Source organism: Chrysemys picta, chromosome 6 (assembly GCF_011386835.1).
Source record: "Chrysemys picta bellii isolate R12L10 chromosome 6, ASM1138683v2, whole genome shotgun sequence".
Classification (NCBI taxonomy): domain Eukaryota; kingdom Metazoa; phylum Chordata; order Testudines; family Emydidae; genus Chrysemys; species Chrysemys picta.
This window is the reverse complement of record NC_088796.1, coordinates 1,298,544-1,310,742: the sequence shown is the minus strand read 5'-3', so window position 1 is coordinate 1,310,742 and position 12,199 is coordinate 1,298,544. Positions and strand designations below refer to the sequence as shown.

At 43.6% G+C, this 12,199-nt stretch overlaps 1 protein-coding gene across 8 annotated transcripts in view; it reads right to left on the bottom strand.

Moving 5' to 3' along the window:
• Positions 1-12,199, bottom strand: part of ARHGEF39 (Rho guanine nucleotide exchange factor 39) — an 82,554-nt gene that overhangs the window by 42,804 nt on the left and 27,551 nt on the right. For all 8 annotated transcript variants that reach the window (XM_005313606.4, XM_065598588.1, XM_065598589.1 and 5 more), the window contains 2 exons: positions 2,955-3,049; positions 1,507-1,627 (listed from right to left, as the gene is read on the bottom strand). In XM_005313606.4, the coding sequence (XP_005313663.3) occupies positions 1,507-1,627; positions 2,955-3,049 (216 nt within the window). The remainder of the gene's footprint in view (positions 1-1,506; positions 1,628-2,954; positions 3,050-12,199) is intronic.

The window sequence follows — 12,199 nt, the reverse complement described above, 5'->3', positions numbered from 1 at the left end:
ACCCCTGGATGCATTAGATCCAGCCCCATGGACTTGTGAATGTCCAGCTTTTCTAAAGAGTCCTTAACCTGTTCTTTCACGACTGAGGGCTGATCACCTCCTCCCCATACTGTGCTGCCCAGTGCAGCAGTCTGGGAGCTGACCTTGCCTGTGATGACCAAGGCAAAAAAAAGCATTTAGTATTTCAGCTTTTTCCAAATTATGTGTCACTAGGTTGCCTCCCCTATTCAGTAAGGGTCCAGCACCCCCTTTTATGCCCTGTAAAAAAGCACGAAGAGTCACTGGGAACATCCACCACCCTGATGGACTCTACTAGTCAAAAAATATCCGGTCCTGTGCATGAGACACATGTACACCTAGAGTGGGATCCAGACTGACACATACCTGAAGAAGAACCAGAACTCCCAAGTCCTATCTAAACCCATCTGACACCAACTGATTTTATGACATTCGGCGAGCCACTTCTCCCTCTCCAAGCCACTATTTCCCAGTTTCAGAGAGGGTAACTGTACTGACCCACCTCATAAATGTATGTGTGTGCATGAGAAAGATAAACTAGTTCTTATAAACACTTATAAAGCAGGGTCTAAAGTAGATATAGGAGTGAAGAGCTCACTAATTTTAGTGGCACTTATCACCAGCTTAATATGATGTGGAGATGCACCTTTGCATCATCTTATGGTGACAAGACTAAAGACAAGTGTATCAGAGATATTCCTATCCTCCAAGGAGGCCAACAGAGTTCATGTATGCATGCACCCAGAGGTGGGCAAAAGCACATCCTTGGTGCTTCCCACCTCAGTGTCTCCAGGAGTTGGGAAATCTGCATTGATTTAAAAATTTTAAAAAGTCAGAGGGAAAAGGGGGTCCTTCTGAGGAAGACTTTTATCCTTCATGCAATTTACCTAACTTTAGAATACAAGTAATTTAAAAGAGGATTTTATGTAAGACATACTACGTGTTTTGAGAGGGACCTGGCAAGAATGGAAGGGAGGTCTCTTTCCCCTCTCCTATAGGAGAAGGTAGATTTGAGGAGGTGGCAAAGGAAAGATATTCTAGCTGGGAGTCCCCCTGTCAGGGTTCTCTTGGTGCTTTACCCAGTAATGGGAAAGGCTAGGAGCTCTGGTAATTCTCCAGCCAAACACCAGCTCCTCCTTCCTAATGATCCCTTTTCAAATTCCCTTGCCTAGTGAGTTCGCACTGAGCCTACCAGAGGAGGAGCAGGAGCCAAATTCCCCCAAACCAGAAGGGAAACTCTTGATTTTAGAAGAGGAAAAGCTGTACTCCCTCATGATCCCCCTTTCTTTAAATCTCTAGTTTTGGAAGCGTGAAGTGCTAAATAAGTATTGCATATTTCATCATGGGCTGGGGGTGTGTGTGTAGGGGGGCAACAATTTGGAACAGGAAACAATTGGTCCCTCACTGCTATCTCTGGAATGAAAGAGGGGATATAGCTATGCCAGAAGAGTGGCATAACACAAGAAGAAGGGCAGAGGGGGCACTCACCTGCAGGGTTTTCTTAGCTTGCTCCAAGTTTTCAGCATAGTGGCCATACAGCTCCAGCTTCTGACAGAAACCCTCCAATCCTAGCTCCAAGTGCCCTCTCTCCAAGTGAAGCAGCAGAATCCTGTGTGCAAGGACAGCAGCTCACTGAGAGGGCTACATGATAACCAAAATTGCCTTGGCTCCCTCTAGTTCAAGCCCTGTTCTAGCCATCATTTTGGGGTCTGTCACCCCCCTCACACCCAGAAATTAAATCCAGGATACATACTCAAGGGATCCAGTGGGAACTAAACAGAATATTCTCTAAAACATTGGAAAACTCACTTTCTAGGGTTAAAAAAACTCTACCCAGCAAGTGATCAGCATGTGGGTAGGCATATTAATAGTTTAGTTTAATAATATAGTACCTTATATGTGCAATAGCTTATGGCTAATATTAAAAAAAAATTAGAATCAACAACTCCAAAAAACAGAAACAAATTTTAAACACACAAATTAAAATACAAAATTAGCCCTTCTCTAAAATTAGTTACACCTGTAAAATCACCACCCGTAAAATGATATACGAAAATAAGAAAAAAAAGTATGAGGAGTACATGATTTCACGGAGGTCAAAAGTAGCCTCTCTTTCACATACTTTTTTTCTTATTTTTATGGCAGATCAGGTAAATAGGGGAACAGCCCAAATAACAAACGTTTTCAGGACGTAGCAAATGTTCTAATTTCTGAGCTGACATGGTAAAAAGCATCTGGGCCAGGAATGGAGACAAACTATATATTTCTCAGCTGGCAGTACAGGTTACAAGACAATAAACAGCATGATTAGTTTTCAACCTGGCTAGACTGAGATGGACAAAGAATTGTGTCTCTCAATACCAGCTTACCTCCCTCCCAAATAGGCCATCTGTGTAGTATGGAAATGGAGGCCTATAAAGGCCCTCCCTTTAACAGACTGTTGTTTAAAATCCGCGACCGAGTCCCCAGTGAAGTGATCAGACAGCAAAGTGGAGTGCGGGACGTCATTGAGAGCAGGCATAGTAAAATGCGATGGGCCGGGCATATAGAGAGGTTCATTGACAATCGATGGACTGCAGCCTGTTGCCGAGTGGTACCCACGGGAATTGAAACAACCACTCGGCTGACCTCCAAAGAGATGGGAAGATTTTATCGTGAAAAGACATGGCCGCACATGGAGAAGGAAGGCCAGGATACAAGAAGAATGGAAGATGTGTTGTGATTGGCACAATCTATATGAGGGTGGAAGGACCGATCGATCAAGGTGTTTAAAATAACCAAATATTTCTCATAGCTAGGGACATTCTGGCTATCTGGATAGATGTGCACAGGTCAGCAGCTCCCTGGGCACATCTCCAAGCCCCACCAAGATTAGTTATCTCCCACCCACCCACTCTCCCACCCATGTGTGGTACTCCCTCAAGCTGGTCACTTACTGGCTGGTGCAATGTATAGATTCCAGGAGCCCAAAGATGACTTCCCGCACAGCTGGCTGCAGCGTCCCTTTGGCCTTCAGAATTGTCACAAAATACTAACCAGGAAAGAGAAGTACACAGAAGGGTTATACCCCACAGTCTACACAGGGAAGCAGCTACACTCAGCCTGCAGCAACGCCAAGAAACCGCAGACACCTCCCTCCCCCACCCTCAACAGCAGTGAAAGCAAGCATAAGACAGCTCCTACCCTACTGGCATCAAGAAGATAAGGCTATTCCTCAGTGAATGTCTTTCCCCATCACCATACACAGGTGATGAGCGCCCAAGGCAGTCCCACCACTACCCCCAGGAAAAGGTCAGCAACCCTTAGGGCTTTATAGTCTCTTATTTTGTTTCACGGCAACAAATGAGATTATTATCACCTTCCTTATAAACTTACTTTATTCCTCACCAGACCATCAAACTTTCTGGGCCAACCCCCTCATACCAGCAACCGTGCCACTGCACTGGAGGACCCTGGCCAGCACAAATTTATTTGAAAAGTCACAGGTCTCAGAGCCATGAACAGAGGTAGACTGCACACAGCTGGAGGGGTTGTTTTTTTTGGTTTAAGTATGTTAGGATTTTCAATAATAATGCAGAAAAGGAAGTGTTCAATAAGTTCTCCTGTTTATTTGGAAAAAAGCCAGATGATATGGTCTCATCTTGCTTAACAACCCTTTCAGCGGACGGGGGCTGCAGACCGGAGTTTGACAGAGGGAGGCTTACGATGGTTAGGAAGACCCGCAACACCTGTGCCAGCACTGCTTCTGTCTCCTCCACCTGTGCCTGTAGCCAGACAGAGCACCTGAGCATGGATGCTTCTACCCAGATCCTGGTGTGGTTTTGCAGAGACTGTAACTTGCAATTTCCACTTACTGATATCCAGGCTGGGGGGACCATCCAATGTGAGAGGTGCCTGCTGGTGGAATCTCTCAGGCAGCAGGTGGGAGAGCTACAGGAGGAGGTGGCTAGGTTGAGAAGCATCCAAATCCACGAGCAATTCCTCGACAGTGTCCATGTGGAGACAGCTGAGGTAGCTGTCCCAGTACACAGGACTGCTGATACACCACTGGTGGAGGAGGAGATGGCTCAGGGTGGACACTGGCAGCTGGTTACTTCTGGCAGCAGGCAGCGCTCCACCCCTGCTCCGAACCCTCCTGCCATGGTAATAGGTAACCGTTATGCTCTTCTTGATACAGGAAAGAAGGAATCACCCCCTACAGTAAAGGAGGAGACGCCTCGTACCCCTAAGGCTGGGAGGTCTGCTGCCACCACTGCGAATAGGAAACATAGGGTAGTGGTGGTCGGAGACTCTTTGCTGAGGGGGACGGAGGTGCCCATCTGTCACTCTGACATTTCATCTCGGGAGGTATGCTGCCTGCCGGGAGCCTGTATCCGAGACGTTATGGAGGCATTGTCGAGGATTATCCAGCCCTCTGACTACTACCCCATGCTACTCATCCATGTGGGCACAAATGATACTGCGCGGTGTGACACTGAGCGGATCAAGAGTGACTACAGGGCTCTGGGAGTACGGGTGAAGGAGTTTGGAGCGCAGGTGGTATTCTCTTCGATTCTTCCTGTCAAAGGTAGGGGCCCGGGCAGAGACAGATGCATCATGGAGGTGAATGCCTGGCTGCGAAGATGGTGTCGCCAGGAGGGCTTTGGCTTCCTAGACCACGGGATGCTATTCGAGGAAGGACTGCTAGGCAGAGATGGCGTTCACCTTTCGAGGAGGGGAAAGACCTTATTTGGACATAGACTGGCTAACCTAGTGAGGAGGGCTTTAAACTAGGTTCGACGGGGACAGGCGAGCAAAGCCCACAGGTAAGTGGGGAACATGGAGACCTGGGAGATGGGTCGGAAACGAGAGGGAGTGTGGGCTATATTGGCAGAGAGAAAGGAGGGTCAGGACAGAACTGGGAGGAAAGATCAAACCAGTATCTTAGATGCCTATATACAAATGCAAGAAGTATGGGGAATAAGCAGGAAGAACTGGAAGTGCTAATAAATAAATACAACTATGACATTGTTGGCATCACTGAAACTTGGTGGGATAATACACATGACTGGAATGTTGGTGTGGATGGGTACAGCTTGCTCAGGAAGGATGGACAGGGGAAAAAGGGAGGAGGTGTTGCCTTATATATTAAAAATGTACACACTTGGACTGAGGTAGAGATGGACATAGGAGATGGAAGTGTTGAGAGTCTCTGGGTTAGGCTAAAAGGGGTAAAAAACAAGGGAGATGTCATGCTAGGAGTCTACTACAGGCCACCTAACCAGGTGGAAGAGGTGGATGAGGCTTTTTTTAAGCAACTAACAAAATCATCCAAAGCCCAAGATTTGGTGGTGATGGGGGACTTCAACTATCCAAATATATGTTGGGAAAATAACACAGCGGGACACAGACTATCCAACAAATTCTTGGACTGCATTGCAGACAACTTTTTATTTCAGAAAGTTGAAAAAGCTACTGGGGGGAAGCTGTTCTAGACTTGATTTTAACAAATAGGGAGGAACTCGTTGAGAATTTGAAAGTAGAAGGCAGCCTGGGTGGAAGTGATCATGAAATCATAGAGTTTGCAATTCTAAGGAAGGGTAGAAGGGAGAACAGCAAAATAGAGACAATGGATTTCAGGAAGGCCGATTTTGGTAAGCTCAGAGAGCTGATAGGTAAGGTCCCATGGGAATCAAGACTGAGGAGAAAAATAACTGAGGAGAGTTGGCAGTTTTTCAAAGGGACACTATTAAGGGCCCAAAAGCAAGCTATTCCGCTGGTTAGGAAAGATAGAAAATGTGGCAAAAGACCACCTTGGCTTAACCACGAGATCTTGCATGATCTAAAAAATAAAAAGGAGTCATATAAAAAATGGAAACTAGGACAGATTACAAAGGATGAATATAGACAAACAACACAGGAATGCAGGGGCAAGATTAGAAAGGCAAAGGCACAAAATGAGCTCAAACTAGCTACAGGAATAAAGGGAAACAAGAAGACTTTTTATCAATACATTAGAAGCAAGAGGAAGACCAAAGACAGGGTAGGCCCACTGCTTAGTGAAGAGGGAGAAACAGTATCAGGAAACTTGGAAATGGCAGAGATGCTTAATGACTTCTTTGTTTCGGTCTTCACCGAGAAGTCTGAAGGAATGCCTAACATAGTGAATGCTAATGGGAAGGGGGTAGGTTTAGCAGATAAAATAAAAAAAGAACAAGTTAAAAATCACTTAGAAAAGTTAGATGCCTGCAAGTCACCAGGGCCTGATGAAATGCATCCTAGAATACTCAAGGAGCTAATAGAGGAGGTATCTGAGCCTCTAGTTATTATCTTTGGAAAATCATGGGAGACGGGAGAGATTCCAGAAGACTGGAAGAGGGCAAATATAGTGCCCATCTATAAAAAGGGAAATAAAAACAACCCAGGAAACTACAGACCAGTTAGTTTAACTTCTGTGCCAGGGAAGATAATGGAGCAAGTAATTAAGGAAATCATCTGCAAACACTTGGAAGGTGGTAAGGTGATAGGGAACAGCCAGCCATGGATTTGTGAAGAACAAATCGTGTCAAACCAATCTGATAGCTTTCTTTGATAGGATAACGAGCCTTGTGGATAAGGGTGAAGCTGTGGATGTGGTATACCTAGACTTTAGTAAGGCATTTGATACGGTCTCGCATGATATTCTTATCGATAAACTAGGCAAATACAATTTAGATGGGGCTACTATAAGGTGGGTGCATAACTGGCTGGATAACCGTACTCAGAGAGTTGTTATTAATGGTTCCCAATCCTGCTGGAAAGGCATAACGAGTGGGGTACCGCAGGGGTCTGTTTTGGGACCGGCTCTGTTAATTTGTTCCACTAATTAAACTACCCTTACAGTTAGGAAGTTTTTCCTAATATCTAATCTAAACTCCCTTATTGCAATTTAAGCCCATTATTTTATGTCCTGTCCTAAATGGATAAGGAGAAAAATTTTATCACGCTCCACTTTATAACAGCCTTTCATGTACTTAAAACTGTTATGTTCCCCTTTAGTCTTCTCTTCTACAGACTAAACAAACTCTTTTTTTTCCCCAAATGTTTCCTCATCAGTCATATTTTCTAGACCTTTGTTGCTCTCCTCTGGACTTTCTCCAATCTGTACAAATCTTTTCTGAAGCATGCTGTCCAGAACTGGACACAGTACTCCCAGTTAAGATCTTATCAGTGCTGAGTTGAGTGGGAGAATTACTTCTCATGTCTTGCTCGCAACATTCCTGCTAATACATCTCAGGATGATATTTACCAACACCCCCCCCCCCCCCCCCCGCAACAGTATTACATTGTTGACTCATATTTAATTTGTGATTCACTATGACCCCAGATCCTTTTTGTACTACTCCTTCCTATATAGTGATTTCCCATTTTGTATTTGTGCAATTGATTATTTCTTCCTAAATGTAGTACTGTGCACATAAGAATGGCCATATTAGGTCAGACCAAAGGTCCATCCAGCCCAATATCCTGTCTACCGACAGTGACCAATGCCAGGTGTCCCAGAAGGAGTGAACCTAACAGTTCTAGTGATCTCTCTCCTGCCACCCATCTCCACCCTCTGACAGAGGCTGGGGACACCATTCCTTACCCATCCTGGCTAATAGCTGTTCATGGACTTAACCTCCATAAATTTATCTAGCTCTCTTTTAAACCCTGTTATAGTCCTAGCCTTCACAACCTCATCAGGCAAGGAGTTCCACAGGTTGACTGTGCAATGTGTGAAGAAGAACTTCCTTTTATTTGTTTTAAACCTGCTGCCCATTAATTTCATTTGGTGGCACCTAGTTCTTATATTATAGGAACAAGTAAATAACTTTTCCTTATTCACTTTCTCCACACTACTCATGATTTTATATACTTCTATCATATCCCTCCTTAGTCTCCTCTTTTCCAAGCTGAAAAGTCCTAGCTTCTTTAATCTCTCCTCATATGGGATCCGTTCCAACCCCCTAATCATTTTAGTTGCCCTTCTCTGAACCTTTTCTAATGCCAGTATATCTTTTTTGAGATAAGGAGACCACATCTGTATGCAGTATTCAAGATGTGGGTGTACCATGGATTTATATAAGGGCAATAAGCTATTCTCCATCTTATTCTCTATCCCTTTTTGAATGATTCCTAACATCCTGTTTGCTTTTCTGACTGCTGCTGCACACTGCGTGGACATCTTCAGAGAACAATCCACGATGACTCCAAGATCTCTTTCCTGATTAGTTGTAGCTACATTAGCCCCCATCCTATTGTATGTATAGTTGGGGTTATTTTTTCCAATGTGCATTACTTTACATTTATCCACATTAAATTTCATTTGCCATTTTGTTGCCCAATCACTTAGTTTTGTGAGATCTTTTTGAAGTTCTTCATGGTCTGCTTTGGTCTTAACTATCTTGAGCAGTTTAGTATCATCTGCAAACTTTGCCACCTCACTGTTTACCCCTTTCTCCAGATCATTTATGAATAAGTTGAATAGGATTGGTCCTAGGACTGACCCTTGGAGACCACCACCAGTTACCCCTCTCCATTCTGAAAATTTACCATTTATTCCTACTCTTTGTTCCCTGTCTTTTAACCAGTTCTCAATCCATGAAAGGATCTTCCCTCTTATCCCTTGACAACTTAATTTACGTAAGAGCCTTTGTTGAGGGACCTCGTCAAAGGCTTTCTGGAAATCTAAGTACACTATGTCCACTGGATCCCCCTTGTCCATATGGTTGTTGACTCCTTCAAAAGAACTCTAATAGATTAGTAAAACATGATTTCCCTTTACAGAAACCATGTTGACTTTTGCCCAACAATCTATGTTCTTCTATGTGTCTGACAATTTTATTCTTTACTATTGTTTCAACTAATTTGCCCAGTACTGACGTTAGTCTTACCGGTCTGTAATTACCGAGATCACCTTAGAGCCCTTTTTAAATATTGGCATTACATTAGCTATCTTCCAGTCATTGGGTACAGAAGCTGATTTAAAGGACAGGGTACAAACCATAGTTAATAGTTCTGCAATTTCACATTTGAGTTCTTTGAGAACTCTTGGGTGAATGCCATCTGGTCCCGGTGACTTGTTACTGTTAAGTTTACCAATTAATTCCAAAACCTCCTCTAGTGACACTTCAATCTGTGACAATTCCTCAGATTTGTCACCTACAAAGGACGGCTCAGGTTTAGGAATCTCCCTAACATCCTCAGCCGTGAAGACTGAAGCAAAGAATTCATTTAGTTTCTCCGCAATGACTTTATCGTCTTTAAGTGCTCCTTTTGTATCTCGATTGTCCAGGGGCCCCACTGGCTGTTTAGCAGGCTTCCTGCTTCTGATGTACTTACATTTTTTTTGTTATTATTACCTTTTGAGTTTTGGGCACTTTTCCTCACTGAATTTCATCCTATTTATTTCAGATCATTTCCCCAGTTTGTCAAGGTCATTATTCTATTCCTGTCCTCCAAAATTATTGTAACCCTCCCCTCTGCCGCCCCCAGCTTGGTATTGTCTGTAAGTGTACTCTTTATGCCATTATCCAACTTATTTATGAAAATATTGAATAGAACCAAACCCAGGACAGACCCCTGCGGGACCCCACTTGATATGCCCTTTCAGTTTGACTGCGAATCATTGATAACTTCTGCGTACGGTTTGCCAACCAGTTGTGCACCCAGCTTATAGAAAGATTGTCTAGACCAGTGGCTTTCAGCCTTTCCAGACTACTGTACCCCTTTCAGGAGTCTGATTTGTCTTGCATACCCCAAGTTTCAATTCACTTAAAAACTACTTGTTTACAAAATCAGGCATAAAAATACAAAAGTGTCATAGCACACTATTACTGAAAAATTGCTTACTGTCTCATTTTTACCATATAATTATAAAATAAATCAATTGGAATATAAATATTGTATTTATATTTCAGTGTATAGTATATAGAGCCGTATAAACAGGTCATTGTCTGTGTGAAATTTTAGTTTGTACTGACTTTGCTAGCGCTTTTTATGTAGCCTGTTGTAAAACTAAGCAAATATCTAGATGAGTTGATGTACCTCCTGGAAGACCTCTGCGTACCCCCAGGGGTACACATATTCCCAGTTGAGAACCACTGGTCTAGGCTATATGTCCCTAGTTTGCTTATGATAAGGTCATGTGAAACAATATCAAAAGCCTTACTGAAGCTGAGATATTTCATATGTACTGCTTCCCCCTATCTTCAAGGCTTGTTACTCTGTCAAAGGAGGACATTAGGTTGATTTTACATGGTTTGTTCTTGACAATGTAATGTAATAGACCTAGATTTCTGTAGGGCATTTGACTTGGTACCACACAATATTCTGATTAAGAAGCTAGAATGATATACAAATATACGTGGCACATGTTAAATAGATTAAAAAAAAACTAACTAAATGACAACAGAGAGTCCTGTGGCACCTTATAGACTAAGAGACGTCAGATGCAGTGGGTATTCACCCACGAAAGCTTATGCTCCAATACGTCTGTTAGTCTGTAAGGTGCCACAGGACTCTTTGTTGCTTTTAACAGATCCAGACTAACACGGCTACCCCTCTGATAGCTAAATGACAAGTCTCAAAATGCAATCGTAAATGGGGAATCATCATTGAGTACCTATGTTTCCAGTTAGGTCATGCAGGTATTAGTTCTTGGCCCTTAACTATTTAACATTTTTAATAATGAACTAGAAGAAAACAAAATCATTACTGATAAAGTTCGCAAATAGCACAAAGATTGGAGGCGTGGTAAATAATTAGGAGGGCAGGTCACTGATACAGAGCTATCTGGATCACTTGGCAGACTGGTTGCAAGCAAACAATGTGTTTCAATGTGGCTAAATGTAAAGTTATCCATTTAGGAGCAAAGAGTCCAGGCCATGGTTACAGGATAGGGGATTTCATCCTTGGAAGCAGTGACTCTGAAGAGGATTTGGGGGCCATGGTGGATAATCAGCTGAACACGAGCTCCCATTGCAATGCTGAGGCCAAAAGAGCAAATATGATCCTTGTATTATATAAACAAGAGGAATCTCAAGTTGGCATAAGAAGCATTTTTAATCTTTGTATTTGGCACTGGTGTGGCCACTACTGGAATATCGTGTCCAGTTCTGGTGCCCACAATTGAAAGAGGATGTTGCTAGACTGCAGAAGGTCCAGAGTAGAGTCACAAGAATGTTTAAAGGATTAGAAGACATGCCTTACAGCAAAAGACTCAAGGAGCTCAACCTTTTTAACTTCAAGAGAAGATTAAATGGCAACTTTTTAACAGTTTGAAGCCTCCTGATACCCCTAGTGGCAGGTATGCATCTCTGCAACTTTCACAAATCACTACAGAAAGCACTCTAGGTCATTTATTGGTTTCTGCTGTAAACACTGGGTTTACAGTGGGGGGGGGGGAGGGGTCACAAGTGTAGGGCCAGCGTTAGGGGGTGACAAGCAGAGCAATTGCCAGGGCCCCATGTGATAGGGGGCCCCGCAAAGCTAAGTTACATGCTTCAGCCCCCTGTTGCCCAGGGCTCAAGCATGTAGCTTAGCTTTGCGGGGCCCCCCTTGGCGTAGAGCCCCAGGCAATTGCCCTGCTTGCCACCCCCTAACGCCAGCCCAAGTATTATTAATAATTTACTTACTGATATTTAAAGTTGGGGGAGGGTTGCAATTTTTTCAAGTGTTAATGGGGGTGGTGGTCACAATTCATTTATTTTTAAGTCCAAAGGAGGTTGCCAGCACAAAAAGGTTGAGAAACACTGGTTTACAGAGTTCTAGTCCCACCCCAAGCCATAATCTTAACAAAAAACTCAAAAAGGTACAACTTCAAATGATCTCAGGTGACTTCTTATCACTGGCTGTTCATCCAGACCCTTCTTAAGCCTTTTGGCACTCTGGCTGCCAATGGAGGAATGCCAGATTCTCCGCTTCATGGTGTCCCCTGACAAATGCAGTACTTAAACAGTCCTTGTTATCCTGCGTTTAAACCATTGTCCTAAACAGCTACAACCCACCCTGTGTGGGCTTCTGTCTCCTCTGGGAGATTCTGGGAACCCTTTCCAGCTGCCCCTGCCTGAGCTTTTGCTCCAAACAGTTCTGCCTCTCTAACCCCAGAGAGGGTCTTCTCCAGCCCTTCTCTTCCTATTTCCTCTTTATAGAACGTGCTCCTGACCCTCCCCAACCGGAG